The sequence below is a fragment of the Coptis chinensis genome, chromosome 7 (assembly GCF_015680905.1).
Source record: "Coptis chinensis isolate HL-2020 chromosome 7, ASM1568090v1, whole genome shotgun sequence".
Taxonomy (NCBI): Eukaryota; Viridiplantae; Streptophyta; class Magnoliopsida; order Ranunculales; family Ranunculaceae; genus Coptis; species Coptis chinensis.
In genome coordinates, this window is record NC_141462.1 from 2,018,086 (window position 1) to 2,041,039 (window position 22,954).

At 35.8% G+C, this 22,954-nt stretch overlaps 3 protein-coding genes, 2 long non-coding RNA genes and 2 pseudogenes across 8 annotated transcripts; 4 read left to right on the forward strand and 3 right to left on the reverse strand.

The window, feature by feature from the left end:
* The first annotated feature begins 809 nt into the window (after nucleotides 1-809).
* LOC147485142 (uncharacterized) lies at nucleotides 810-8,847 on the forward strand. Of its 2 annotated transcripts, XR_015200724.1 has the most exons (5): nucleotides 810-1,062; nucleotides 2,512-3,106; nucleotides 3,198-3,281; nucleotides 5,143-5,229; nucleotides 8,764-8,847. It is a non-coding gene; the product is annotated as an uncharacterized LOC147485142 (long non-coding RNA). The 2 variants fall into 2 exon arrangements; XR_015200723.1 differs by lacking the exon at nucleotides 8,764-8,847 and having other exon boundaries at nucleotides 5,143-5,341.
* Nucleotides 7,677-9,599, reverse strand: LOC147485143 (cinnamoyl-CoA reductase 1-like; annotated as a pseudogene). Its single transcript, XR_015200721.1, has 3 exons — nucleotides 9,201-9,599; nucleotides 8,757-9,126; nucleotides 7,677-7,962 (listed from the first exon to the last, which is right to left on the reverse strand). The product of XR_015200721.1 is annotated as a cinnamoyl-CoA reductase 1-like (transcript).
* Nucleotides 9,600-11,086: 1,487 nt separating this feature from the next.
* Nucleotides 11,087-17,068, forward strand: LOC147485144 (uncharacterized). The gene is made up of 4 exons (XR_015200722.1): nucleotides 11,087-11,164; nucleotides 12,200-12,333; nucleotides 12,511-12,570; nucleotides 12,638-17,068. It is a non-coding gene; the product is annotated as an uncharacterized LOC147485144 (long non-coding RNA).
* LOC147485145 (peroxidase A2-like) lies at nucleotides 13,214-14,929 on the reverse strand (annotated as a pseudogene). The gene is made up of 4 exons (XR_015200720.1): nucleotides 14,726-14,929; nucleotides 14,411-14,601; nucleotides 14,162-14,326; nucleotides 13,214-13,640 (listed from the first exon to the last, which is right to left on the reverse strand). The product of XR_015200720.1 is annotated as a peroxidase A2-like (transcript).
* LOC147485146 (peroxidase A2-like) lies at nucleotides 16,063-18,146 on the reverse strand. The gene is made up of 4 exons (XM_086569840.1): nucleotides 17,704-18,146; nucleotides 17,151-17,342; nucleotides 16,902-17,067; nucleotides 16,063-16,796 (listed from the first exon to the last, which is right to left on the reverse strand). The coding sequence occupies exons 1-4, from the start codon at nucleotides 17,908-17,910 to the stop codon at nucleotides 16,351-16,353; spliced, it is 1,011 nt and encodes a 336-aa protein (XP_086425966.1). The 5' UTR covers nucleotides 17,911-18,146; the 3' UTR covers nucleotides 16,063-16,350.
* Nucleotides 18,147-21,971: 3,825 nt separating this feature from the next.
* LOC147485147 (uncharacterized) lies at nucleotides 21,972-22,361 on the forward strand. Its single transcript, XM_086571142.1, has one exon. The coding sequence runs from the start codon at nucleotides 21,972-21,974 to the stop codon at nucleotides 22,359-22,361; it is 390 nt and encodes a 129-aa protein (XP_086427268.1).
* Nucleotides 22,362-22,730, forward strand: LOC147485148 (uncharacterized). The gene has a single exon (XM_086571143.1). The coding sequence runs from the start codon at nucleotides 22,362-22,364 to the stop codon at nucleotides 22,728-22,730; it is 369 nt and encodes a 122-aa protein (XP_086427269.1).
* Nucleotides 22,731-22,954: the final 224 nt, after the last annotated feature.

Genomic DNA, 22,954 nt, shown 5'->3' on the forward strand with positions numbered 1-22,954 from the left:
AGTGTTGTCTTGTTCGCAAGGTCTTCACAGAAGAAAAATAAAATAAAATTCCTTTGCTTAAAACAAGAACTAAATCCTCATGATTTAATTTGTAACAAGAGAGTGATCGAGAAATTAAAAGAGATTTAATATGTAAAGTCTTGACATAGATTTTGCTTCCAATTCCATTGTCTTGCTCGCATGTTTGCAACAGGAGAGAGAAAAAATAGAGAGATATGGTCAGAAAAAAGAGTTAAAACATTAAATATGAGAGATTAGAAGGAGAGAGAGAGTCACAAAAAGTGGGAGAGGAAATAGGAAAAACCAAAATACGTGAGAAAGAGAGAGAGCAAATAAAGGCAATTAATATTACGTGAGATTTCAATTTTAACATCCGTTTTGATTCGTGAGTATTTAAGACTAGCTATGAAAAAAGCTATTCGAGTTAAGAATTCGAGACTTGCTAATAATTAATGGGGCATTCCCAATTTCGCATTGAACCTACGTGGAGTGGGCAACTTATAAGTATTTATCATTAAATATATTTCCTTTCTTATTTTAATTGCTTATCTTTATTTTCCTTCTGCCAAGATGCTCATAGGGAGCCATGCCAGCAATTTTTTTAAAAAAAAGTCCTCACTTAAATAATAATTAATTTGTTGATTACCAATTTAACCTTACTATTGGTGTATTTTGCAATTTAAAAAAAAAAAAAAACATTTGTCTTTTCACATGTTTAGGAATTAAAATAACCAATTATACGCCCAATTTGAATTGTCGGTAATTAAGTAATTAACAACTCAAAAAAAAAAAATAATAATAATAATCCCCAACCTTCGTGAAACACATAGCGGCAATATCTCTCAAATCTCTCCAATCTTTTTGAAAAATATCAAGAAAAAGACATCGCCCTAATTAAAAAAAAAAAAGGATTTTGATTCGTGAGTATTTGAGACTAGCTATGAAAGAAGCTATTCGAGTTAAGAATTCGAGGGATGATTTTAGTGAAACATGCTTGCTAATAATTAATGGGGCATTCCCAATTTCACATTGAACCTACAACGTGGAGTGGGCAACTTATAGGTATTTATCATTAAATACGTTTTCTTTCTTATTTTAATTTTGTTTTTGACTCATCCCTCATCAATCTTGGTTTTCCTTATAAGTTTTTTGATGGAAAAATCAACTTTTAAATGGCAGTGGTCTATGTAAACCACCCTTTTTCACTATTAACAAATTGAGTCATTTGGATTTTCGAAAATTCAAAAGAGTGTCCTGAAATTGTACGTGAGGATTTGAATTAGTGGCACCTTACAGAAGCTATCCACTGTCAGGCCCGGCCCTGAGCAGGTGCAATGTGGGCGACCGCACAGGGCCCCCAATATACAAGGCCCAAAAAAATAGTATTAGTAGAAAAGGCCTATTTGGCAAATCACAAGCCCAAACCAACCAAAAGCCCAAAAAACCGGAAATTTCACAAATCACAATAAGCAACGGAAATATCCCCTCATATTCTCTTTGACTCTTTCCTCATTAATTATTTTTGTAAAAATAGGAAATAAGATATATAATAAATGAGCATTATTGAAAAAAAAGTATTGGAAGAGGGCCACATTTCGCTGTTTGCACAGGGCCATTGAAAACTCAGGGACGGCCCTGTCCACTGTATGAATTATTAATTTTTTTTTGAAAGAGTTTACCTTAGAATACCAAATATTTTTCACAGATGCTATACAATAGAATGCGGTCACTAGATTTGGAACATTCTCATGTGTTAATCACCAAAGAAGCTTAGTAGTAAAGACAATTGGTGATAATTTTGGTGAAAGAATAAGCAATTTTGATTTGAGTTAATATACTGCATTGCATTAACTACCTCTTTTCTGACTTTTCTTGATTTTAAGTATGACTGATCTCATACATTTATGCTACTGGACTCTTTGCTTTTGCCGATAGTATATTTTGTTACTACATACAGTAAAAAAAATGCATTGTATATTGTGGTTTTGAAGCTCAAGATTCAAATGATGAACATTGTATTTATACAAAGATTGGACAAAGAGTAGAAGAAACCGCTAAAGAAAATACTATTACAATCAGACAATAGCATAGAGAGAGATGAACTAGTGCATCTGAGTGTCTGACAATATGTCTAGAGAGAGAGAGAGAGAATGATTTGTAATAAACAACACAATTAATAGCTATGTGCAGCATGCTCCTGAGACCTGAATGAACAGGTTTATACTTTTTTTTATTGGATGGTGTTGTATTTATATTTTTCTCTTTGTTCTGTATTCAATGTGTTTTGATGGGTGGTCCATCACTATATATATATAGAGGCTTGTTTGAGTACCACACCACTGATTGTTTCAGTAATTTAGCTGTTTTCTTCAATATATTTCAATATAGGTGAGCATCCAATATTATGACTTATCTTATATATAGTTTTTCCCTCTGAATTTTGCAGCTTGGTTGTATTACCTTACATTCAACAATTTAATAGAATTGACATATTTAGCAATTTTTTAACAGGATTGAACTGACATCTTACGAAGTGGAAAGGGACGTTTGTTGTAGGTTGAAGTGTTAAACCAAGTAGCGCCCTTTGGTGTTTATGTTTTAGTGTTTGAGATTTTGACATATTAGAATAAAAATTTATTTCACATTTCTTCATATTTCTTATCGCTTCTTTCTGATAAGTATAAATATAGTCAACGTGTCCAAGAGAACAGTACATATGACATCAATAATAAATTAGCAACAGTACATGTGGCGTCGATAATAAATTAGCTAAGGAGAGTTACAAAATTAGTAGTACACAATATATACTACAAGAAAATTGAGTTTTGGCCACAGGTACAACCTAGGTTTAGCCACGGTTATTAGCTGTTGCCAGGGTCAAACGGGCAACGGCCCACAGTCGTGGCCAAATTTTTAAATGGCTGTCGGGTATTGTTTGTGTAGTTTGGGTTTACTTCGCATTTTGGCCACGGTTGTTTCGTCCACCGTTGGATTAGACTTGGCTTTTGATGTTCGGTTAAGATCTAATGAAAACCCTCGTGAAAATAAGGAGGAGCCGTGAAACAACTACTAAAATTTGAAGAAGAAGACTCGAGTCGTTCTCCAGGTTTGTTTTCCTTCATTCTCTTCTTTATAAACAAGAGCTTCTCTTTTCTCCTCTAATAAATCTTCCCTTCCCCTCTCTCTCTTTTACCTAGGCTGAAGATCGAAGACAGGCATTTAGTTATTTTTTTCCTCACATACTCTCTCTCTCTATCTCACGCTAGGGTCACGAGTACCAGGTTTGATTTCACTCTCATATTCGTTTTCGTCATATCTTTTTGCCGTGGGAAATTTTGTATACTGGTAAATTCATTCTATTCTACATATTGATTTTATTGTTGTGTGGATTATTTTTGCATTTTTATATATTGGAAAAAAGAAAGAGCATTACTGATGGTTTGTTTCCTAGTGACATGGATGTTCACTATTGTTCGATATATAGAGTAGTTATGAATAGGCTTTAAGCCTTTAATCTTTTATACTAATATATATCTTCTTTTTCTTATATGATATTAGTCATCTTAGTTAATTTCTGTGAAAATACCCTGTTATGTCTTGATTCTTCTGTTGAGTGATATTTTTAAAAGATACTGCAATATTGTGGATGTGGTAGTTGAAGATGGGGTGAACTGTTGGGTTTCAGAAAAGAAACAGGAACATCGTAGTCACGTAGCACAGGGTTTCTGGGTTGAAAGTGTTGTCTGTGAGTTTGTAGTGGTGCCCTAAGCTTATCAATGTGTTCAAAATCCAAGGGAATTTGTTCTCACCTTCCCTAGAGGATGTCATTCAGGGTTCAATTGTGGCTTCAATTGTGCGGAGGCTATAAATGTAGCTCCTCTTGACTGGTTGCCTCACGAACAGAATGCCATAGAGATCTACTGTAAGCAAGGACGAAAGACATCTATATCCCACGATAAGTTGTTGCTAGGGGCAGCAAGGGAAACAATGAGGTTCCCGTGGGAACTATAATTATTGAGGAAAAGTACCTTAGATAACTTGAGATGGAAAGATGTATACGGAAATATTGGAATATTAGCAAATGCACTCAAGGTAAGCTTTCTTAGTTTTCATCATTTCATCTTTTGTGACCTTAACCATATTGATTTTGTTCGTAGTAGAGTACTTTAAACACATTTGAAAGTGATACTGGTCAGCTTTAATGAGTTAAGGTCGTCACTTATATAGCAATGTGTTTCATTAATAAATTTTGTCGCGTCTTTTTGCATAAGATATTTTTTTTATTACGTTGTACGTAGTATATATATATATATATATATATATATATATATATATATATATATATATGCATCTATATTATTTTTTTTGAATATGCTAATTCATATTATGTGTTTCGTTGCCCATTAATGTTTTGTTCTTCATTTCGTTTGTGGTTGAATGAAACTATGAAAGAGAGACCATGGAAAGCCCAACTAATTAGATGCACTATTCAGTATTTTTTTATTGGGATACATGGGTACAAATGTAAATAAAATTTTGAGATATTTTTATTGTTACGTTACTCTACTCTCATAAGGAAATGGAAAAGTTTTGCAAAGTCTTGTACCTGTTTGGTGATGGTTTGAATTATTGCAATGCATTTCATGGTTTACTGATTTATAGTATGGGTTTAAATTTAATATGGTAATTTTAATTTTTAAATTTTATTTTGTTTCTATAATTCCCAATATGTTTAGGTTAAGATCGATGTCGTTAAGTTTATTGTGAATCACGCTTGTACAAGTCATTTTTTGTGTGCCACATACATTGAATACTATAAGGCCTGCCTTCTGTTCCTTGTTTGTTATTTTCTTTTTCTTTTTAATTTTATTGTTGCTAACATTTGGTCCTGGACTGCAAGTGCTTTTACTCCACTTTTCATGTTCGTGACCTTATTTATCTAAGATTCCATCCGTTAATTTGTCCAAGACCAAGTGTTAAGTGGTACGTCTATTAGCACATGGTGTGTAGCAACAATGAAATTAGCAACTGACTTATTTGCCGGAGGTTCCATCCGTACGTCTAATAGTGGTATGGGTGTGACTGGTCTATGAAATTAATCCTTGTAGAGGTATGTAACTCCAGTTGTTTTTTCTCTTACAGGTAGTATGAGGAATAGATGAACACATGCTGTCTCTTCCATCATCAACTGGAGTCGAGGTTATGTCATATTCAAAGCTACTCAATCAAGTAATCTTTCATAATTCAAAAATGGTGTTCAGATGTATGCTCTGTTGTTTATCTAGAGAAAGCCAACAAACTAATTTCTGTGATTACCCATAACACCAAAAAACAATCAAAATTCAACGTACGGTGATTCCTACGATGAGTGCTCCATTGATTTATTAATTAGGTATGATTCCATTTAGAGATCATGGACTTAGAGAGCTACTAAAATGCTCTAGCATAGACATCCTACTCTACTTGGGAGTAGTGCACGAAAACAATACGATTGAAAAGACTACGTGAACTTTTGTGGAATCTTGATAAGGAAAAGGAAAATGTGTGATACTGCTGAAGTACTAATCAAAATCTAATTCATACCACCTACCAATTACCACTTAAGGAAAATGTGTTTCCTGTAGGCTCATCGACACAAACACTTAACGCCGTAATGTGATAAAAATATGGTTAAAACATGCATGCATTTTCTTACGTAAGCCTTTAAACCTGGCAGAGCACATGAGCAATACCCATATCTGATTTTTATTTATTATTTATTTATTTATTATTTATTTTTTCCCAGTCCTCCTAAAAATATAATGAATGAAGGACAACCAGATAAATCTATCTTTCGACCAATTCGCTTAGCCTATACATAATTCAAAAAACTGTAGACATAAGTAAATAATAATACAAAGGAAAACAATTATATATAAAAAAAAATCTCATTAAGATGTTTTCTAAATCTCTTTGTATCAGTGTATTAAAATTAACATAACCTAAGACTAGCGTGCACTACACCTAAACAGGATATCCTTAACGGTGGAGAAACGTTATTGAAAATATTTGTAACGGTTTTTATGCGTAACGAATTGGGCGTTATTAATTTATTGATTTATTTTGTTACGGTTTTTTACCGTTACAAATTATTTATAGTAACGGTTATTTACTGTCACTGAAATAAATTACTAACGGTTTTTCAACATCAAAAGCGTTAATTATTTCCAACAATAGTAACGGGTTTCTAAGGGTTTTAAAGCGTACGTTCCTTAAACTATTAGTAATGGTTTTTGCACCCATTAGTAACGCTTTTTTGGTTACATGAGTGTTACTCAATGAAACAATTTCGTATTTAAAAAAAATAATGTTCACTTTGCCACCCATTTACCACCTCACTTGTATAAAATGTCTCCATTTTTTTTTTCGAGAATTCTACAAAAGTTATCAATAAACAGAAAACCTCATAAGTACATCTGAGATCAAGTATTCCTTTTTATTACTACAAATCACAACCAAAAAGTCACACATAATGAGTATACAAATTCTGAAAGAGTCCTGATGAGGAGAGATTGATCTCTCTATGGAGAGAGATCTATTTCATCAGCCGTCGGATGGGAGCTAATTTCATCCGGATGGGAGCTGATTTCATCCACAGTTAACATAAATAAAAACTACTTGTGTTTGATTTGGAAACTCCACGTGGTGGTTGGCAACTCACAAGGATCCAAATAGATGACATAAATACCAAAATGACTCTTTAATCCTCTTTCTCTTTTTAACACACTTTAACTTCTCCATTTTTTTTTTATTATTTTTTTTCTGTAATGAATTTTAACGAAAATCAATGTAAGAAGAGAAAGAATTCATCAACAAAAACATCACAAAATCTATTTGTATTGAATAAAAGGAAAATATTTAATGAGTAGGTTCAAGTGTTCAACAATAAAAAATAAAGACAAAAGTACTATAAAACAAAATAAAATTATAATTTTCTGCATCTCTTCAATTCTTCAACAAACAAGTATGAATTATTTGCTATCATTGTGTTAGATAAAAATATAATCAAGACCCATCTGTTCTAGTCTTCATGAGAATTTCCCTTTGTGAAAAATGTTTAAATCAGTAGAAGAAGATGAGGGGTTTAAAAGTCATTTCAATTCTCTATATTAAATTTGATTTGGTTTGGTTTGGTTTTGTTTGTCACAGTGTCTTTCTAGAGATATGAGCCAAAGCTTATCGTAAGGTGGCTATTTGGTGCGCTCTAAATTTAGAGAGATCAATCTTTCCTTATCATTTGCCATTCTGAAATTTGATGAAAAGAAAATAAACATTTTATCAAAATCAATCAAAATTGATAGTAAAGTTTGTCCTCATCTCCTTCGACTATCTATGCATTGACCCTACATGAATATTGAATCCTAAAAATAACATAAATTAAAATATGTAAGACATAGGCAAAATGAAAGAAACATCCAATCTTGAATCGAGTCAATGCTAATTCAAGTATTGCCAAAGTACCTCAAAAACTTTCCAGCCAAATCCTTTTCCATAATGCAGAACCTATATGAGTGCATAATCCCATAACCATAGTAATTACTACATAAAGGTATTGATACCATGTTTTTGCAGCTCTTGCAGTTCATGGATTCCCTACAAAAGTCCAATATAAGTAATCAGATTTACCAACACGAACACATGATGAACAAAAAGGTATTTGACTTTTTTAGATGGCTCGTGGAGGAACCAATTAACTAAGCATGAAAACCCAAGTCATTGTAATCTAACTCATCAATACAATTAACATAGCATTATGGAACCAACTAATAAGCGGTAAAGGGCATCGAATTAAAACCAACTCACCTTCGTAAATACAACGCTTCGAGTTTTTCATAACTTCACCAATGAATATCACAATAGAAGTTGTACCATATTATTCACTTCTATCATTTTGAGCAGCATCGGTTCTCTTAATCATGGTGCCTTCAAATTTCAGATTTGCTAAAAACCATTAATTAAATATCAAGTGGCAGATAAACCCAAAACAACTACATTCACATAGTACATGCTGAATTCCTCGGCAATTGTCTAAAACAATATCTAGTAAAATATGGTCAGCTTGTCACGACGAGAATCACGATGTAACCATGTTTAATAGGCATCAAAAGATGACCCTAACTAAAATAGACAATGGCTATATAAATGTTCAAAAACAGATATAAACGTGTTGTTCGGGATAATTAGGGCAAAAGATCGATGACTAATTAAGGTATCGATTAGCATTTTTCTTAAGAAAAAGGAATCTATAGACTTCTTGAATGGTCCCTCTTTCGATGCGTAAGAAACTGAATAGTTTCAACACCACCAACCCACATCAGTCGACACGTGGATAAAAGGAAAATTCAGCATGCTATGCATGATACTAAGTATGGATTTGCTACGTGTCCATAAGATTCTAATATCGTAAGGAAAAAAAATGTAAACACAAATAAATTACTACAGCCCTCAATTGTCTTTTTCGCTTAAGCGGGTAATCTTATGGCGGTTTGTACTTTCTTTGAGCACTGAGCACGTCCATTAGCACAATCAGGCATGCGTAGAAAGTTGCAGATTCAGTCTTACTACCTTAGTGGAACTTGGGCCACTATGACACTATCTACTCATATTTTGGCCCCCACTCAATAGTGGGTATGGTGTTCTCTGATTGGCTAGATAGCGAATGGTAATTAATTACGTACAAATTCATACATAGTTACGTATTAATATACTATACTTACTTGGTAGGGATGGGGTATTCAGGGAAGAATTTGGCCAGTATCTCCACAACATCACTGCGGTGCAGTACCCTCTTGGCACATAGATACCTTCGAAGCGAGAAGGATCAAACGCGAGTATGTGAGCTAAAGCCACTTCTCTAACGTGAGCGTAAAGTCCGTACCCGAGTTGGCGTAGGTTTTAGCGGACCAGTGAGGTACTTGAGTATGTGAACGATGCTAGCGTTGGACGATTGGTTGAAGTAATGGACCCATCACCAACAAAGGGTTCACCACCACCAAATCTACTCCTTTCTCTTTTGCCATCTCCCATCTTTGCTGCTTTCGACCTTTGCTTTGTCATAACAATGCCAATTCTGCACATTCAATTGTACTGAAAGTGTTAGATAAAAATAATTTCATTTACAAAATGATTAAGTTAATAATAAAATTCTGATGGAAATGAACCTAGCTTGGTCATCTTGCAAAAATCCAGATCACTCCAACAAGACTCGTCTACAACGACATCAGGCCCTCTATTAGGATCCATAGTGACTGCACCAATAGAAGACGTACAGACAACGCGACAAACACCAGTTTCTGCAGCTGCGTCAATTACAAACTTGGTACCAATCACAGCTGGCTCCACCATTTGTTCAGGATCATTCGTAACAGAAGAAGCTGTATGGAAAACTCCCTGACAACCTTTAATAGCTTCGCAAAGGTTGTATGATCAAATCATATGGGCTTTATGATTTGAGGGCCGGGCTGAACCGGCCCGGCCCATTTTACACCCCTACAGGCTACAGCGTCTTGCTCGGTCCGTAATGCTGCTACTGTTTTCTAACAATAGTGATCCATCACAAGTTCACGACCCTATGAAATAAACAGGTACAGATATTCAATAGTACCTTACAGCATGCGAGTCTGTTTGAATCATTGGAAAAACTTGCCGCTTTCTGAAGTTTTTGATTGCATTGGTATTATATAAAAACTTTTTTATACGAAAGGCAGCTTCTACCGTTAACTTTCTTGAGATACAATTAATTAGCACATATTTAAGTCTAGTATCAATGGTAGAATGAGATACAAGCTAAGGACTAAGGAAGAGTAATACTTTTTTCTCATTAACAAATTTAAAAGTAGTAGTAGATCAAGGAACATGATATATCAGAATCAAATTGCAGATCTAACTCTTGGCATAGAACTATAGATTGATGAAAAACATAATTTTCATGAAGTAAGAGCTTACATCAACAAAACAATCATGGAAATGAAGTCGAATAAGGCTTGCACCGATACGACTATACGAGCATCTGATTGCAGAGCCTGTTGTATAACACCTCTAACAATTCTTTGATATGTTCCATTCAATCCATTACACAATGTCTAGCATCTGTCTCTGTGAATCTACAGATGATGTCTGATCATGATTTAGTCAGACGAGCTTGTTTAAGCACGTTTTGAACTTGTGTATTGTGATCCATCAACCGATCACACTTTAGTGTAAAATAAGACATACTATTGAGGGTAGATGACGACTCCATCCCATTGTCAATCTTGAAAACTGTGTTATGTGCAACAGATCTTAATCTATCCTGTAGAAAACACATTGTATATGAGATGTTTCTTGTAACTAACTTGTAACTAACTTGCAACAGCTCATCATATTGTAACTAACTTGTAACAGATTTATGTTCTGTAACTGAATTTCACCTCGATATTTACGTGTGTGTGCATTTTCTCAGGTAAAGCCTACTGAAGTCAGCTCTGGTGAGTTAAGTGAACTGTGTCGAAGAATCCAAGAAATGCTTTTTGACATGCCGTGCCATCCAAAGGGATCTCGAGGACTGCATTGGAGGAAGTGACTCCATATATAGCCTCTGAAAATGTTTCTGTGGCAGAGATTAGTTTGTCGCTGGAAATGATTATAGCAGTTGGTGGTTGGCTTGGCAATAAAACAAGGATAAGATCACTAGTATCTCCTACCCCTGTTTCTGATGGAGTGTTTGGTGAGCAATTAACGGAGCAGCTCATCCGTTATGGTACGAATGGTCTCTGTGCTCCTTCATTTTATTTTTACATTTATTTAAATATGCCATTTCATAACTGCACAATGAATAAGAATAGTTTATAGTTATATTAAACAAGCCTGTTGTATTCAGTGCAACCAATGCATGCATTATGAATTCCTTAGTTTATGTCAAAGTTCAAGAACAAAGTTATAGACCACTTTTACGACAAAAGCTCGAGTTATTTGAGAACAGCTTTAGTTAACCAGAGTGTTGAGTGTGAGTGAAAGCGAGAACTGGAGTAGGCGTGTTAGAAGAACTTACTTTAAAAGCTCCTAGAGTTAAGATCACTAGTATCTCCTACCCCTGTTTCTGATGGAGTGTTTGGTGAGCAATTAACGGAGCAGCTCATCCGTTATGGTACGAATGGTCTCTGTGCTCCTTCATTTTATTTTTACATTTATTTAAATATGCCATTTCATAACTGCACAATGAATAAGAATAGTTTATAGTTATATTAAACAAGCCTGTTGTATTCAGTGCAACCAATGCATGCATTATGAATTCCTTAGTTTATGTCAAAGTTCAAGAACAAAGTTATAGACCACTTTTACGACAAAAAAGCTCGAGCTATTTGAGAACAGCTTTAATTAACCAGAGTGTTGAGTGTGAGTGAAAGCGAGAACTAGAGTAGGCGTGTTAGAAGAACTTACTTTAAGAGCACGTAGAGGAGAGCGTGACTTAATCCGTAAATGGAGAGGGAGCACTGTAGCAGAAACCTGTTAGAATTTCTGGTTACCAGACAGCAGGTATGACAGGGGAAGAACATACTCGTAAGCACACCCTAAGGACTGGCACAGACCCAAAGTGCCCTGAATGCTGCTGGATTGAGATTTCAAACCTCATTCTCTCAGAACTCGCTGCTCTGATAGCTTGTTACATATTGATGTTGTTTTGGCAAAGTTCCCTTTCAAAAGGAATATATCCTAATTAGTGAATATCCAGTCATTTTCCTTTTTCCCTCAGTAAAAGTTCCTTCCCTTTTCTAAAAGGATTGCAAACGGTAGAATTCTTCCAACCATCCATTTTCGTGCAAAAATGAAAAGTTGATTTTAACTGAAATTCATGTAATTGTCAGACTCATACAGTATGTATATTACAATCCCAATCAATAGAAAAGAAAAATGAATAAATTTTTAAAACATTTTGCCTTGTCAACCAAACTCTGATAAAATAGTAATTATATTTTGATTTCCCCATAATTTCCCTTAGTTCTCTCTGTTACTTGTTATTTTTCTGCCCTTTTATAATTCTTTGTCTTTACCCATCGATTACCTTAGAAGAAGTAATTTCCTATCACTATGCCTAGAGAAATTTTGGACTTGTCTTTATGTTCTTATCGATTTTCTTAGTTTCTCATGAGAACATTTACCTTTATATTCGTGTTGATTGTAGGTGATATTCCTTTGCTTATATTTTCTGAGTGGTGGTTGACCAAAGAGAAATTTTCTGTAATTGATTCGTTTATAGTATCTTCTTTCCCTGGAGCAACATTTCATGGGTGCAATGGACTAAGCGTCAAGTATCAGGTACATTTTACATAATTTCTTGTATTCTCTTTTTGAAATGGTTTCTTCGATAATACCAGGTATTAGTTGCATGCATATTTTTCACTGCATTTGCACCAGATATATGCATGATTGCAGATGTACTGATAGTGAGTTGCTCTTCAATCAGGACAGTATTAATGTGCTGTTTGATTGCAGATTCTATATGGTGAAGACTCCTCACTTGCTGATATTTTTTGGACATATAGAAAGAAACAGGTAAGACAAACTTTGAGCTCTGGGGATTTTTTTTTCAACTCCAGGAATCCTGAAATTTTCTTTGCAGGGACCAACTAGGAATAGCAGAATATAGCATTAGTCAATCGACACTGGAGACCATTTTCAACCACTTTGCTGCAAACCAGTAGCACAATGTGTTGGTTGCAGTCAACTGATCAAACTAAGGTACTTATTCAAAGATTTGGATTGGATATTGCACTAAGAAGAAAAGAAAACATTAGCCGTGCATGGATTAAGCCTGATACAGGGACACTGAAACTGGAATTGATGGATCTATAAGACTATAACTAGAGATACAGCTGTGATTGGTGGTGCTATCAGAAATCATTTGGCGAGGTTATGTTAGCATAACTTGTGTCCCTTGCTTGAGGTTATTTCCTTTATTCTTGTGTATACGGGGAGTGGAGGACTACTTCCTAGCTTTACTAGGTAGAAATTTGGATGAAAATATTGTGCATTTTGTGCCTCCTCTTGATATGAAAATGTGATGATGTAAAAGAGGAGGCAGCTAGTGATGGTCTCCCTAACCCCTGCTTAACATTCAAATAAAGAAAAAATGAACGAACGAAATACTAATACAACTACACATTCTACCGCGGCATAATAATTACTTTGATCCATATAACAAATTTAACTTCCATTAACTTTCTTACAGTCCGATCTAATTTCTCCACTGCTTCCTGTCAATGGGCTAATGTTGCCCATATTAATCATAGACTGTGCAAAGCTCTGAAAAAATGCGGTCTGATTATTGACAAAGTTATTAACAATGACAATGGTGGCAGCTCCAGTGGTTGAAAACAACTCTTGATCTGATTGGAGGAGGCCTTGATTATTTTGAAGGTTGCTGAAATAGTTGTTGTCAAAATTGTTTGGCGTGGTAAGGTCTAGATTAGTCAGAGTGCTTCCACTCCCATTTTGAGGACATGTTTGGCGAAGAGTAGCTAGGTATGACGAGGCTAATGTTTGATCAGGATTTCCTGTTCCACTGAAATTGAATAAGCGATTGCTGAACGTTCGACATTGTGCTCGTCCAAATGTGTGAGCTCCTGCAAAAATAACAAAAACTTTTGTTAAACACAGTAAGTTATTTGAGTACTTAGACGGTTATACCAACAATAACAATAAAAAAACGCGCCACTTAACCAATATAATTATATTGTATATATAATCTTACAAGCCGCATTTCTCAACTCACACACACACGCTACTTTGAAATCCGAATTAGCAGAATCTCTCATCTAGAGAGGCTCATGCCCCCCTCTGTCGTGGGCAGAGAAAGGGCTACTTCAATGGCTTTGCTTGAGCATCACTACAGCTGTATAGCTTATACTGGTCCTCTTTGAACTGAGGAGTGTGGTAGCAACTTCCACTAACTTCACCAGCTATGCTAGTTGGACACCAGCAAGAGTGTATACAAAGTTACTGTTGTGACTCACTTCTTTTTCATGGTTGGTACCTTACAACCTTGTTACACCAACAATAGAAGGGTGGCTGTTCTTAAAGTGTCCATCATGCGTGTTATTCAATGTAACTAGAATCCAGTAGTATAGGTTGGAAGAACATTTACCAGACAACGCTACAAGGTCATTGGTGTTGAGACCAACTGCTGAGAATTTGGCAGTAATGTTAGTTAGTCCTTCAAATGGACTAGGAATTAGTGTATTAGCTCGGCTTGATTGGCTGTCGTGCTATCTCTTCTACCTAGCAAAACATTCCACGAAGGACCTCCTGCCTACAAACATGGACTAAATATCAAAATGAAAAATATATAGCATGTAATCTTCTTGGGGAATTAAATTTATGTCTGGAGACATACCAAAGAAACAGAAGCTTCAGCTGCAATTGCAAGAATGTCAGCACAAGAAACAACTCGGGGCAAGCATTTTCCAGTGTAGTCTTAATGGTATCAACCACATTAAAACCCTGGTCGAAGTTAACATTCGGGCCAGCGTTTTTCTCGCTTTGTATGCTGTTACTATTGTCTAACAATAGTGATCCATCACAACCCTATTGCATACACACATAGAGATTTTATTAGTACATACCTATCTCACAGACTGACAAACATGCGGAAAAACGATTCGAGTAGAAATAGATAAACGATGAGTGGTGATATGAGCTCTGACTTTACATTAACAAAACAATCATGAAAATGAAGTCGAACAAGGCTAGCACCAATACGAACATCTGACGCCAGAGCCTGTTGTATGACACCTCGAACAATGCTAGATATATTTGGGCATGTGTTCGCATAAAACGTACTATTCAGTTGCGCATTCGATATACAAAATAGAAATCCTATGAAAGTTACTAGTAAAACACTAGACGACGACATAGTCCTCGATCTTAGTCTGCAGGAAAAGCTTATTAATCAGCTGTAATATGACGATCACCCTCTAATCTAGTTGAATATATAGTGTAAGCAAAAGATTCCATAACAAAATGAAAAGAACAATAATTTACTTTGGTTTGCTAGGCGCGTCACCTAATTAATCATGCTAGGGGATTTGATTGGATTTTTCTATATTTCGCCCTGGGGCATCTTGCATGAAATGATTAGATTCAGCCAAATACATATAACATAACATAACTCAAAGTCTTGCTAGTTACCAAAAAAAAAACTCAAAGTCTTGCTATGCTATTTCTCTATACCCTATAGGCCTATACCATTTAGGCCCCAAATATTAATATTTCGAGATTAAAACTTTAAAGATTAGTTCAATTTAGACCGGAGTTTTGTGAGATGTTTAGTCAAATGTCAATGACTACGACTATCATCATCCTATATACAACTTAAATTAGAAAGTGGAAAAATATGCGCATGCATTCTTCCAGGACTCCTTCAATGTATCCGCGTCTAATTTCGTTACTTAAATGGGGTGTTTGGTAAGACTTAGTATTTTACACAAATTTTCATTAAAAGTTTGACCACCTCACATAGATACTCTGATATCTTTTGGAGTGGGTAGGAGTAGTTTAGACTTTGTGACTAACGAATTTATCTTTTAACAATAAGTAAAAGTTGATGCTGATGCTTTAGCGAATCAGTCCTCTATGTTAAACGTTTGTCAGAATCACTGCAATTGCCTTGAATTGGATTTCAACTTTTCAAGTGGTTGGGCCTGGAGGTGCTTTGCTGCTTTAACTAGCAAGTATTCCAGATCACTCCACAGGGCATCTTAAAATTATGTTCAAAGCATTTAGATAGTTAGATTTGACATTTATAGTAGTATATCAGCTGATGCAATGTACATTTTTTAAATTTTTTTTGGGTGAATTTGATTCATCACTTATGGTTCAAATAAGCATATAGACACTGGAAATTTCACATCTATGGTAAATTTCACATCCATTTGAAAACAATCATGGAAAACAAAGATAGTTTGACACGAAACTAACTAAAAGTTGCTTATATCGGAGCAATCACATGGATTTAAGTTGACAACAATGAACTCATTGTCATGGATATAATACCAAAGGACCAGTTTGATTAGAAAATTTTAACCTCGGCGAGGAAGGCTGTAGAAAATGTTTTACACGAAATTGGGATGCAAGCCATCATTTTTGTACGTTTTACTCGTTGTCATTTATCACCGATAGTAGCTATCAAAGTCCTGATATTCCTATCACAATCAAGTTGTGTGGATACAGTCCTGTCTTATTTTGGTGAGATGTATAGACACATTACAACATATATGTAAATTATTCATGAACCAGTAGTTGTTCGAGAACACTTTGATTATTTCCTAGCTTTGTTCAGGAGGAGCTCCATCCAACCCAATTACCAGCTCCATTGACTCTCTTACAATCAGATCTAATCTCTCCATTGGTTCCCGTCAATGGGCTAATATTGCCCATATTAATCATAGATTGTGCAAAGCTTGCAAAAAATGCGCTTTGATTACTGCTGAAGTTACTAACAATGGGCACAGTGAGAGATCCATTAGTTGAAAACAACTCCTGATCTGATTGAAGTAGGCCTTGATTACTTTGGAGGTTGGTGAAGTAGTTACTGTCAAACGTGTCCGGCGTGGTAAGGTCCAAATTGGTTACAATGCTTCCATTCCCATTTTGAGGACATATTTGACGAAGAGTTGCTAGGTACGATGAGTTTAATGTTGGGTCAGGGTTTCCTGTTCCCCTGAAATTGTACAAGCGATTAATGAATGTAAAACATTGTGCACGTCCAAACGTGTGAGCTCCTGCAAATAACCAAGAGTTGTGTTAAGCCTACATTGCCGCCATGTGCTCTAACATGTCAGATTTACCATTCGTGGTTTTCTAAAACTCACAGAAATAATTCTTACCAGACAATGCTACTAAATCTGTGACACTTAGATTAAGAGCTGCGAACTTTGCAGTTATATTGGTTAGCCCTTCAGTTGCACTGGGAAGAAACGTATTGGCTCCAGCAAAGTTTGCTGTCCTGCTATCCCTTCTTCCTAGTAATACGTTCCATGAACGACCTCCTGCCTACAAACATGAATTGGATATTGGTAAAACATAATCATCCAGGGTACTGTGTTGATACTTGATACATAAAGGCTGAAACATACCAAAAAAACAGAAGCTTCAGCTGCAATTGCAAGAATGTCAGCACAAGAGACGACACCACGGCAAGCATTTTCTGCTGCAGTCTTGATGTTATCAACCACATCGAAACCCCTGACAGAGGCAATATTGGGACCAGCGTCTTTCTCGGTCCGTATGCTGCTACTGTTGTCTAACAATAGTGATCCATCACAACCCTATGAAATAAACAGATACAGATATTCAATAGTACCTTATAGTATGTGAGTCTGTTTAAATCATTGGAAAAACTAGCATTGGTACTACATAAAAACTGTTTTATACGAAAAGCAGCTTCTACTATTTTTAACTTTCTTGAGATACAATTAATTAGCACATATTTAAGTCTAGTACGTATCAAATGGTAGAATGAGATACAAACTAATAAATAAGGAAGAGTAATACTTTTTTCTCTTTAACAAATTTAGAAGAAATAGTTGATCAAGGAACATGATAGATCAGAATCAAATTGCAGATCTAACTCTTGGCATAGAACTATAGATTGATGAAAAAATTAATTTTCATGAAGTAAGAGCTTACATCAACAAAACAATCATGGAAATGAAGTCGAATAAGGCTTGCACCAATACGAGGATCTGATCGCAGAGCCTCTTGTATAACACCTCTAACAATTCCTGATATATTCGGGCATGAATTAGCATAAAACGTGCTATTCAGTTGAGCATTCGACATCCCAAATAAACTTATAAAGATTACTAGTACAATCAGTAGATTAGAAGCCGACATGTTCCTCCTATATTCTTTGAGATTGAACTGTTTATTTGAGCATCTAATCTAGCTATATATATAGATGTAATGAGAGGGAAAGCTACATGCATCATGTACGTTGAAAAATCAATCAAGCGTACTGGTATAAAGCAACATATTTAAAGCAACATATTCCAGTTACAAAAAAAAAAGCAACATATTCCATAAAACGTGCCCAATATAAAAAAATATCCAAAATCTAGAATAGGCCGGCTGCAACGTACTCTATAAAAGAATGCTACTACTATATACTGGTAGAATCTGTCTTTCTAGAAGTTCCCCTGGCAAATTCCATGAGGAACCAAGGACTCAAGGTTTTGAAGTGTATCATTTTATAATTTCGTAGTGTATTAACGTAAGCCCACAGGCGTAAAAATACAATTGCAATGTCAATGGAGTGGGTCGTTTATTGGAACTTAAAAATGAACCAGACGAATAAAAAGAGCCCAAGTACGAGGAGCGTGAATCATATCTCGAATACTTTCGTATAAGAGATTGAGCTAAACGCTAAACTATTACGATAGCGCGATGACATACCGACACGCTTATCTCAATATCAAGTGAAGTGTGAAGTGCCAACACACATCACAGACTTCTCTCTCTCGCTCTCTTTTTTATTTTGGACAAGTCCACAAACTTATCGCGATTTGACCGTTAAAAGTTGATGGTCAAGTGCGACTCCCTGATTCCCAGTGATAAACGCAAGAGTCCGAATTTGTGGACAGACCCATTCGTTAAATCCATTTTCGGTCAGTTACACAGTGTTTTTGGGCAGCCACCCCACCAACCAGAAACTAAAGTCTTGTAAACTAAAGTCCTGTAGACAGCAAACAGTTGCTTGTCCACAAATTTATTCTGTAAACACAATTGAATGCATCTCATTTTCTTTACAAGGACTTATTAACTTAGGCCGGGTGCAATGGTTCTCTATTCCTTGAAAAGCGGAGGAAGTGGCGGTGGTTTTTGCCCCTCATCTCTAAATTACTCTCCATATATAGAGAGTGTGATATTAAGGAATAGAGAGTGCATTCCACCCCATTTGAATTGGAGTGGTTTGTGAAGTGGCGTGGAATGTAAAATGCAATTTCAAACCCACCATTTGAAGTGGAGTGGTTTGCAAAGTGTCTCCACCTAATCACATCGTAATTATGAGAACAATGAATTGTTACGTTACCCCCACTACTTCTATTTTATTACGGATGTATCCTATTACTCAATTTAATTTAATTTTGCCGTGTCTTTGCGTAATTAAAACAAAATTTCCAAATTAATTGACAATCATAAAATAAAACAAATTGCATAACATAAAAAAAAAACAATCCATTATTACAACACACGCAAATTAAAATGACATGAAATAAACACAACACTTCCAAAAGATATTCAATTTCAATCGGAATCTTTGCCGCATTTGGAGAAGTCTAGGTTCCTTGATATACTAGACATACATGCTTGCATGTCCATATTAATTTGACGTTTCATCATCTTATAATACATTTTTCCCTCTGGTGTAATATCTGAAGTATTTGTGGTCATGCTTTTTGACTCCCACTTCAATCTCGCGAATGTTGACGACTTCTCTTTATTTTTACCACGTGAAGAATTTTTTTCACTGGATTTGTAAACTTCATAGACTTTTTTCCCGCAGTCACGCGAGTCTTCAATAGCCTCCATCGCTCGTCGAGAGTATTCTTCAGACTGGGTGCATTTTGTGATTCAGCTCTTTTCACTTGTTTTACTTTGTCTCGCCCACGTACCTTTATCGACGAAGAATTTCTTGGCATACCAGAATCAGGTGTTGCCCCAGTCTCGACACTAATGTTTACTGATGCGGGTGATGTGAAATTCATATTGTTAATGGAGATGCCAGGTGTCGGTGGGACTTCATGTGGAGCCCATTTCTGGTTGTCTTTCAATAGTTCCTGTTTGGGTAAGAATTCACCCAGACACTATTGAATCTGCAAGGGGAGATGTTGTATAAAGAATGAGACTGTGCCTTTAATGGTTGCCTACGTATCAAGAATATGTTTCCAGAATCAAGTCTCTAAAAAACGTAGTTCTTTGTTAAGTGAAGAGTCCTATTTATAGAAATAGAAAATAAGTATATAAGACTGGTTAACTGAACATGTTACCGGCTCAGGTGACTGATTGGACTTGTGGGCCGTCCAGATGTCTAACTTAATTGTGAGCCGTCCAGGTGGCTAAATGGATATGTGAGCCGTCCAAGTGGCTAACTGGAACTGTGAGTCGTCCAGGTAACCAAGGATCGGTCACTTAGACTTAATGTAAAGATTAAGTCCCTAATGAAGTTGTTAGCCAGGGTACGAATGTGGAGGTACGTACAGTTCCCATGCGTGATCCATGGTGAAATTTTTGTGACCAGTTGACCTACCTTTCGACATACATCTGTTTTGCTTGTGCCATCTGTTAAGAAAAATTATACAAACTGTAATATTAAATGAAATACAAAATAAATTTAACAATACTAGTGAATTTTCAATCAATACTTACAATATGTGCATCGTTTGCTCCAGAAATGTTAAATGATTCAGCTAGATGGACACAACCACGAAACAAAGTTATAACTTTGTTGATAATTCCCAAACGACCTTTCAAACTTTTTTTAGTTCGATGAATATAACAGAACTTCAATCTCTCTGTCTCGTAGTGATCTGATTCGCAATATTATCCCATAGCATGTTATAGGACTGGTTGATCCCGGTAATTGGATCAATAGAGAACTGTAACCATGCTTCAATCAAAATTGTGTCTTCCATTGGGTTAAATGACGATTTCCTAGAAGATATTGCTATAAAACAAGCTTAGTACTAAATGAGAATAAAACTAAGAGAATGAGATTTTATTTTTTGTTGGTTCAAAACAGAATGAGAAATGTGTGAATTGTATGATAAGAATGGATACGTATTTATAACTAAAAAAATCATAAATGTGGTAATCGCTCTAAGTCAGGAAATAAATGTGGCACTCGCTCCAAGTCAGGAAATAAATGTGGCACTCGCTCCAAGTCAGGAAATAAATGTGGCACTCGCTTCAAGGAAATAAATGTGACACTCACTCCAAGTCAGGAAATAAATGTGGCACTCGCTCCAAGGAAATAAATGTGGCACTTGCTCCAAGGAAATAAATGTGGCACTCACTCCAAGTCAGGAAATAAATGTGGCACTCGCTCCAAGGAAATAAATGTGGCACTCTCTCCAAGTCAGGAAATAAATGTGGCACTCGCTCCAATCTCCAATCTTTAAAATCTTATCCTCAAAAAAAGTGGACCTCAATTTTAGATTTCATTTGTCTATATAAACAATAATAAGCATATACCATTCCAATGTACCTTCTTGCTTCATTCATTATTTTCTCTTTCTTGTATAATCTTAAGAAAAATGGCCTCTGGAGCTGGTCCTTCTCATCATCATTCTTCCAGCTCTTCTGATAATGAAGACAATGATGCTATTAATTGAAGAAATCATTTTCTTCAATTCTACCAACAAGATCAAGATTTTTTGGATACTGCAGCTAATGACATCCAAGCAAATCTTGCTGCAGCGGTTGCTATCTATAATAATGTCATTCAACCTGAAAGTCCCGTCTAGGGTCTATTGCGGGGACCTTAAATATCGTAACCGTAATAGAACCATGGGCAATGCTCGTCTAAAGGCTGATTACTTTGGTCCGAATCCCACATATGATTAATGCATTTTCAACAGCCACAACCGAATGAGTAGTCAGCTATTCTTGAGGATTAGGAGTCGCCTAAAGCAACATAGTGACGTTTGGAAGAAGAAATATGACGCAGCTGGTAAAGTCGGATTGTCGTCTCGGGGAAAAATATTGTGTGCCTTGCAAACGGTAGCTTACGGAACCCCAGCTGATTTTCTGGATAAGTATTTCCGCATTGCTAAATCAACCATACTCTCATATGTAAAATTGTTCTGCCAACATATAGTGGAGGCATTTGGTCTCGAATATTTGAGAGAACCAAACCAGGAGGACATTGCAAGGTTGTTAACGCGTTCTTTGAGCTAATGGGGTTTCGGGGAATGCTTGGTAGTCTCGATTGGTATGTTGGTATTTGGACTTGGGATTGCATGTGTCTGGACTTGAAGCATGACAAGCATACACTAGAAGACATGGGAGCTGCAACCATCGTACTCGAGGCAGTTGCTTCTTACGACATGTGGATATGGCACGCTTACTTCGGCCTACCAGGTACTAATAATGACGTTAATGTTTTGTGGCGCTCCACTCTTTTCAATAATCTCATGTTTGGTCTTACCCTTCCTGCAAACTACACTCTCATGGGTAGAAACTACACCATTGGTTACTATCTGACGGATGATATATATCCTAAATGGTCTACACTAGTGAAAGCGATTAAAAAACCTAGAGGTGAAAGAGAACAATTTTTTACATAGATGCAAGAGTGTTACAGGAAAGATGTTGAACGAGCATTTGAAGTTCTTCAAAAAAGATTTGCCATTGTTAGGGGTCGAGCTCGCCTATGGGAGAAAAATGTGTTGCATGATGTTATGTTAGCATGCATAATTATGCATAACATGATTGTGGAAGAAGAAAGACATACATATGTGCATGCAGAAGAGTTTGGAGATTTACCACCTAATAGGAACTATAATTATGAAGAGGTTGCTGTCCTACATATTGTTCTTGAACGAGACACTAGTAATGTTGAATTTATAAGAGTCTTGCAACGTTTAGCTCATATGCACAATCGAGCTAAGCATAGAGAATTAGAACAACGCTTAATTAATCACTTGTGGGAATAGCGTGCAAACCAATAAATAAAGTTGTTTGGTGTCTTATTATTTCCAAGTTCAAACCAATAAATTAAGTTGTTTGTTGTCTTATTATTTCCAAGTTCCAGTCTTCACGTTTCAATGTTGTATGTTGTGTTGTATGTAACTTTTAAGTTTTGTATTTCAAATGTTATGTGTTCGAAGTTACATATTATAAACTATCTTTTGATTAATTTAAAGTGTAAAAATAAAAA

Bases quoted from the DNA above. Each gene is read 5' to 3' on its own strand.
- LOC147485147 (XM_086571142.1), top strand. From the start codon at position 21,972: ATGGGGTTTCGGGGAATGCTTGGTAGTCTCGATTGGTATGTTGGTATT.
- LOC147485148 (XM_086571143.1), top strand. From the start codon at position 22,362: ATGCAAGAGTGTTACAGGAAAGATGTTGAACGAGCATTTGAAGTTCTT.
- LOC147485146 (XM_086569840.1), bottom strand. From the start codon at position 17,910: ATGTCGGCTTCTAATCTACTGATTGTACTAGTAATCTTTATAAGTTTA. The intron at 17,343-17,703 runs GTAAGCTCTTAC...TTTATTTCATAG, and splicing joins TCCATGATTGTTTTGTTGAT to GGTTGTGATGGATCACTATT. The intron at 16,797-16,901 runs GTAAGAATTATT...GGTTATTTGCAG, and splicing joins AGATTTAGTAGCATTGTCTG to GAGCTCACACGTTTGGACGT.